At 36.4% G+C, this 7470-nt stretch overlaps 1 protein-coding gene across 1 annotated transcript in view; it reads right to left on the bottom strand.

Moving 5' to 3' along the window:
- Positions 1 to 5638, bottom strand: part of LOC129577658 (GTP-binding protein REM 1) — a 10437-nt gene extending 4799 nt beyond the window's left edge. The window contains exons 1-5 of the mRNA XM_055465079.1: positions 5436 to 5638; positions 5017 to 5118; positions 2356 to 2505; positions 1787 to 1900; positions 1567 to 1661 (exon numbers count right to left, since the gene is read on the bottom strand). Of these exons, the coding sequence (XP_055321054.1) occupies positions 1567 to 1661; positions 1787 to 1900; positions 2356 to 2505; positions 5017 to 5118; positions 5436 to 5500 (526 nt within the window). The 5' untranslated portion in view covers positions 5501 to 5638. The remainder of the gene's footprint in view (positions 1 to 1566; positions 1662 to 1786; positions 1901 to 2355; positions 2506 to 5016; positions 5119 to 5435) is intronic.
- Between the last annotated feature and the right edge of the window lie 1832 nt (positions 5639 to 7470).

Here is a 7470-nt window from a genome sequence, read left to right as displayed (position 1 = left end):
AGAGAGAGAGAGAGAGAGAGAGAGAGAGAGAGAGAGAGAGAGAGAGATTGAGAAAGCAACGAAAAATCAAATGAAATGCAATTCAAACGAAATTCCATGCTCATATATGGTTCCATAAATTTACTATGCTTTTTATGGTACTTGAATTCTCGTAATGATTGGCACAGCTTCTTTTTGCAAACGGCGAAAAGTACAAGTCATGGCCACTGTTTTTCTGAAACCAATGGAATTCCTCATTGCAAATCCTTTTATGCCTCACACACACACACACACAAAGCATTTAAAAAGCGTTGACGTGATTTTTGAGAAGCAAACCAATTGGAAGAATATATACAGAAGCAGTAGCAGTGATGATGGCGACAAACGACATTGGCATTAGCAATAGCGTTGGCGTGAATTGAAAGCGTAACTAAATGAATATAAAACGGTCCTCGGAAGTTGAGTGTGGAAGGTTGTTTGCAAAAATACGGAATGCTTTGAAGTTAGCAACCGAAAGGGAGAGATCAGGCCAAAGCAACATGAATTGTGCATTTTATTTTATACCGTGTGAACAGGGCATATTCGAATGGATAATCACAAATATATTGACTGGGAAAAGGCAAGTGAATGACGAAAGAAATCTCCATTGGTCGATTTATTGATGTGTGTATATCGTCGATCAATTCGATGAAAATTGCATGCAATGATGACTTTTGCACGAAAAACAAGCTCCACTCAAATCGAAAAACGTGCGAAGGAAATCGCAACTGGAAAAAAGGAAAAAAAGAAGAGAAAAATAGAACAACGAGACATACACACATTCCGAGGAAGAGTTTGGGTCAATTCGAGAAAAAGATGATTAAACAGGAAATAATATTTTGATATTGAAACGGAAATAGGCGGAAATGAATGTGAATGGAATAATTTAAGATGAAGAGAAGGAAAGCGAGAGAGAGAGATATTTTTATGAATTCACGTATGAGCGAAAAAGAAGAAGTATGAAAAGTGAACATGTACAGTACAGTACAGGAGTGTTCGATTATACAGTATTTGGTTGATTGTTTTTGCTCTTGTTTGTTGCATAATTTTCAAATGAATGATTGTTTTGTATTGTTTACCGTCATTTGGATCGCGATCGATTGTGATTTGTACCTGGCATTGACCTGAATTATAAAAATCATTCCATTTCCCAAAGAAATGAAACAGAATCGGAAAAGAAAAGAACAGATAAAATAAATGTTTGTCGAAAAAATGTCCAAACCAAATAACAAAATCAAACGAAAAAAAAAAAATAATAAAACGGAAAGAAAGCAGAGTACAAATAAGGAAGAAACCGAAGGGGACAAAAATAAACGAAAAAAAAATCGTATGGCGAAAGAGAATGAACAATTTGATGATTTGTATCATTATGCACTGAAATTGTCAACTATATATAAGCTGTTTGTATGGCGATGGAAGAAGCGCGTTTCGATAAAACCCAAAAGAATGAAAACGAAACCCAAAAATAGTACGATAAATAAATGAGACTAATTTGATTGATTCACAAACACACGCGGTTCAATGAACAAATACGGTGTCACAACTCACCAATGCTAGTGTCGTAAGCGTGTAGGTACTCCGAAGTCATGAATTGAGAGACCAGCGAACTTTTGCCAACGGCCGTGTCTCCCAGCATTAACACCCTACAGAGAGATAGATAAACGATTCAATTTTTGGTGTTGGTTTCAAATAATAATGATCATTATGACGAAATTGAAGTGTTTGGATTTCATTTCGAGTTTTTTTGGTGTATTTTTTTGATATTTACCTGTATGGTCCTGCTCCTGGATTGGAGGTACTGCTTTCTCGGCTTGATGCTAAGCTACATGTAGCCGATGTTCGTGCCGAATTGCCCGGATTCGTTGCCGTCAAATGTTCCGTGCTGCACACGTGTGAATCATGATACAAAAACAACATATTTTCACACAATAATTTCATCAAATACACCAACCGAAAATGCTTCAATTTGTCTTTTCGACTAGATTCCAAAATAAATAACATGCTGCCACCACATGCCTTCCTCAAAAAACCTCCGCCCATCGAATGAATGGCACACAAAATGAAGAAGAATGACCAAACAAATTGTTGGAATAGTAAGTTGAATATATAGACAGAGAGAGTGACACACATGAAATAGAAAAAAAACCAAAAACGACTGACCTATCAAAAAGATTGCATCTATTTTGACCGGTTTCGGTTCGGTACCGTTTTGTTACGTTTGTGTTTTTTTTTCTTCCTTTTGGATTTGGCTGTGTCACTCTTTTTGAATTTCAACATACATATTACCGTATTGTGATAAAAAAGATAGAAAAAGATTCAACTGGGGACAATATTTACCTGGAATTTGAGCTAGCCACACTGGTATTTGAGCGGCTGCGACGGCTTTTCAACGAGTCACCACGATTGATGACACCTTTCCCAGTAATCGAGAAATGTCGCAATCGATAATACTCCTCTTCGACACCAGTATTTGGCATTGAAGCCACTCTGTTCGTAGAGAATGAAAAAAGGAACGAAAGAAAGAAGCAAAGTTGAAATGAGCATTTCCAGTGTACAATAATGTGTTGCATGCGTTAACATATCTCGGATAAGATCATGGTGCTGTGCTGTGTTGGCTCACCGGCCGCGACGACGATGACAAATCCAAAAATGAATCGAACCGAATGGTCAGCAAATAAAAAAAATAATTCACCAAACGGATAGAGCGATATATATGAAGAGAGAGACAGAGGGTGTGAGAATGAAAAAAAAACACACGGCAACGGAAATTTATTGTTATTGTGTGTGTGTGTGTGTGTGTATTTATGTAAATGTCGTTCCCGTTAAAGTGACACATTTGTGATAACGACATCGTTTTCATTTTGATATGCCAAAATGGAAAAAAAATACACATCAATGGATGAGCCACAAAGGAAATAAGTTAGTAGGTAGTGCCGACGAAGAGGAAGAAGAAGAAAAAGCGTGTAACCAACTGTCGCTGCACGCTCAAAGTCAATATGATAACGTCCTGCTGCTAAAGCACACAAGCAAATACGATGCTGAAGATTACATAGCATTTTGTCAATTCAAGCGAATGAATTGAATGGTAGGCAGCAGTCGGGCAGGCAATCGGTATTGGTATATTAGATGAAACATCGGTGAGAATTTCTTGGTATTAATTTTTTTTGTTCGGAAATGAAAAAAAACCATACACTTCGTAACAATCCAGCGTGCGTTTTGCCTGATCTCGATATTCACTTTCCATTTGAAAAGATTAAAGTACCTCTCTGCATTTGACATGCTGGAACAAAGTTGAATTATACACACGCCGAACGTACATTTCTTGATTTGGTTTTTTTCTTCGTTTTATTGTTATTTAATAATTGTGTTACAGTTGAATGCGAAAATCGATATGAGATCTTGTAGTAGCTGAACATGACTTCAATCAAGATAGAGAGAGAATGAATGTGAGAAAGGGAGTGCGAAGGAAGAAAAAGGTCGAAAGAGCAGACAAATAGACAAATTGACAAGGTGTACACTTTTAACATTTGAAGAAAAAAAAAACTGACATTCAATGGCATTATCCGTTTGAAACGGATTTCCCTCATTCGACATCGCAGGCAACTTTTTATCCAGTATATGAACAAATTGAGTGAATTTAAAGACATACGCACGGTAAAAGCTGACATTTTTTTTTAAAAAAAAGCCATTGAAATCAACGTATATGAAAAGGAATATGGATTAGGGCGTTGGTTACCCAGCATTGAACATTGAACATTTGGAGTTGCCAATCAATTAGCGAATAGATGTTGCGACTGAACACGGACACAATATTGGGAGAGCCTGTCAATTGCTGAGCTTTCGAAAATGCATCTCTTTCCATGAGCAAAAATTTTCATCTGGCAGGGTTGTACTTATACATTTAAATACATCAGCATTTCAATTTTTGATTATTCGGCTCAACCACATTCGATTCGATACCCATCACTTGGCCGTTATTATTCGGCTTCGATCATTTTATTGATGTTCCCGAATATGCAGAGCTGACATGGGCATCTACGAGGTGCCGGCACTTACTACATTGGGTGCGCACCTAGTCCTATTCGAAAAATAAATTTTGAGTATTTTTGAGATTGATGTAATTTTTTAAAAATAAATCTATGATATTTAGATGATAAAAAAAAATCAAATTTCAAAACATCCAAAAATATTGAGAAAAAAGGTATTTTGAAATAGTACTAGGTGCGCACCCAAGTAAGTGCCGGCACCCCGTAGGTGCCTATGTCAGCTCTGCGAATATGGAAAAATGCTTTTTTTCCCTGTTCTTGCTGGTTCTGTTCTCATTTTCAATCATGTGTTCATGCATTCCAATATTTCCTTTCTTTTGTGTGATTCCATGCTGCTAAGCCGATTTACATTTAGATATATAGATATACATATATTGTTATAATATCGAATATGCTGATGGAATAGGTGAATCGATGTTCTTTGTATTCAACGAAATAATAAATATTCGAATGCCATTTCCCATACTCCCAACTTACCATCCAAATGCGAATGACCGAATTTGAAGGAAATTAGACAAATTCCCAAATAACATCCATTGTGGCGGTATTTCGGAGGCAACCCATCCAAAAAAAGACATACTATATCAGCATTGAAATGGTAAAACCCGACATTTGAAATAAATGTAAACAATATTGCCCACATTTGAATTAAGTGTGTGCGTATAAGTGTGTGCTTGTATTGGAGTGGGTTGCAATTCTATGCACGAAACTCAAGCTTCGGCTATCTCTAAATAAAATTTAAATGAGACTTAATTTAGTCACATTCATCACACTAGTAGTGGCTCATACATAATGCTCGAAGCCACCAGATGCACAGACAACGACAGGCACACGCACCCTGGAAACATGCATGCGTGATGAATTTGTTTTTTTTTTATCTAAGCGGCAAACATTTGGTGAAACGTCAAAATAAAAAAAGAAGAAACAAGAGAATAAAGTGGATTTCCTTTACCTTGAGCGCTGTTGCGGAAGACTTAGCTGATTTGGTCTACCTGAACCTCGACCGGGTGCTTTTACCGATTGCGAACGGCAATGATGCGGCGAACCGTATCTGCTTAAAAAATACGAAATCGAAAGAAAGAAAGAAAGAAAAAGAGGGAAAAAAACGCAACGAGAAACAAGACAAAAGTAAAACATCAGTGGTAGCAAGGGACTACGGGATAGAAAAAAAAACGAAAATACACTGAATGAATCAAACAAAAATGTGGCATACACAAAACGATTATTGTCAAATGAATGTCTTGTTCATCGACAAATCGTCCACCATTGATGATAGGGTACAACCGGGCGTATAAAAAATATAGTATGAAGATTTGTGGGCAAATGCGGCGGTTATACACACACACACCATCTCTCCGCACAATGGCCTACCTCATTTCGAACTCTCGCATTTCTTCCGATGTTATTGTGTTGGTAACGTCAAGCAATTGTCGCATATTTTCTTCACGTCGTTTCTTTTTTTCACCCACGCTGATGCTACTATTACCTAGCTTCTGGTTACCCTGTTCAACGCTCACAAATTCACCTTCATTCTTCAACAGGAAAACCTCAACCGCATTGTCCAGACTCAACGATGGCTGCAGGCACAAGTTATTGATGTTTTTTTTTTATTCGTTTGTTTATTTGTTTCATCATGGCAAACGTATTCCACGGAGACATACAGTGAAAAGTGAAAGAGCAAGACAGAGAGAAAAAAAATAGAGAAGGAAATGAAAAAAAATGATAAAGAGGGAAAAAAAATGAAACAAAAATGTCGCAAAAACGGTTTTATGAGTGAACACATTTCCATCAATGAGATTTTTACTAAATTTATGGTGCTAAAACAGCATTTCGTCTAAAAGCATGAAATTTTCGAACGTTAAACACTCGATAATGTTCGACATCTAGCAACGTTCACATCAGCATCAGCAGAATGAAGGAAAAAAACACACACACTAGCTGATATAATTTCATTTGAAGATGGCAACGGAAAGATATTTCCCACTCTGGTATAATATAATCAAATTGCAATCAACTAGTAGCTCTTTGAATTTTGCACCCACCAAATTGGACATTTTAATCAAATTCATCACCAAATTCAATTTCACATTAAGAAAAGTGTATGTATGCACGCTCGGTTCGTTTACACAAGTGAGCACACACATTTGGCTGACATTCATCGAATATTTTTGCGAGAAATGGCATGCTTAGCATAAGTTAGGTTCTTTCTCAATAGCAGCAACAGCAATGGGAGAGAGAGAGAGAGAGAGAGAGAGAGAGAGAGAAAAGAAAAAAAACATCCGTCTCACTTGGAGTTTTAATGCGAGCGAAAAGAAACCATTGAATATTGGCTCCATTTTTCTCTCTGCACATGAGAGTTTTATTTACGTTGAAAGCTTTTAACGCAAAAACGCAATTTTCCCTCGAAAAATCATTGCACTTCATTTTCGCCTCGGTTTTTGTTTGTCATTTATGATTTTATAGGGAAATTTATTCGCTCTTTCACACATACATAAAATAAAAACCTCATAAATTATCGCACACGATGTGGAATCGCATTTTCCAACACAACGACGATATTCAATCAATAATAATAACAGAAACATACACACAGCTACAGTCAAATGAAAACATCAAAAGATTCGCATGCAAATTGATGAACGAACGTGGTCATGACTCATGGGAAAAGGCTTCAGTCGCAAAGAAAATGTGATCGAAACACATAGTCGGAGCCAAAAATGCGATTAACCACTTTCAAAATGCCACAAACTACACGCAAAATATGCGCCATACTTGCTATGTATGAATCTATGTGTGAAAATAAATGTGTCGCCAAACATCAAGACAAAAATGAATATTCAAACCAATTCATACTATTTCAAATAAAATGGCAGCACAGCTAGCTATCACATAGAAGAGTGGGAGAAAAGGAAAACAAAACTTTCTACGTAAGTATAGCACCTACTTACTATGGACATACTGCAAGAGAGGAAACAAACCATTCATAAATCAAGTTGTGATAGCATGCGATTCGTAAAAATGATTTCGTTTTTTTTTTTATTTCAATCTAAAGCGGGAAGCCAATAAAGAGAATACCCAAATCGTTTGCTTTTTCTCTAAACGTCCTTTAGAGCCTTTTCACCATCGATAGAGATTTAATGACTTTTTTGAAATAAAAAAATGAGTAATTTTCAAACACACTAACTAGTTTATTCAATTTAAACTTTTAAATTACGTTGAATAATTCATATTCAGACGAGAAAAAAAATGCCCATTTATAAATATATTCATTTTGTGCATAGAAGAAGAAAAAAGAAGTCGAATCAGTACAAGATAAATTGGTTTAGGATTTGTTTGCTGCTCATTGAAACGTGAGTGACACATTTCCAATAGACAATTGTGCTGGACTGGCTGAAATATTGAAGTG

This window comes from Sitodiplosis mosellana, unplaced genomic scaffold (assembly GCF_009176505.1).
Source record: "Sitodiplosis mosellana isolate CC-2019 unplaced genomic scaffold, AAFC_SMos_1.0 Smas_scaffold_6197, whole genome shotgun sequence".
Lineage (NCBI taxonomy): Eukaryota > Metazoa > Arthropoda > Insecta > Diptera > Cecidomyiidae > Sitodiplosis > Sitodiplosis mosellana.
This window is presented reverse-complemented; position numbering and strand designations above follow the sequence as displayed.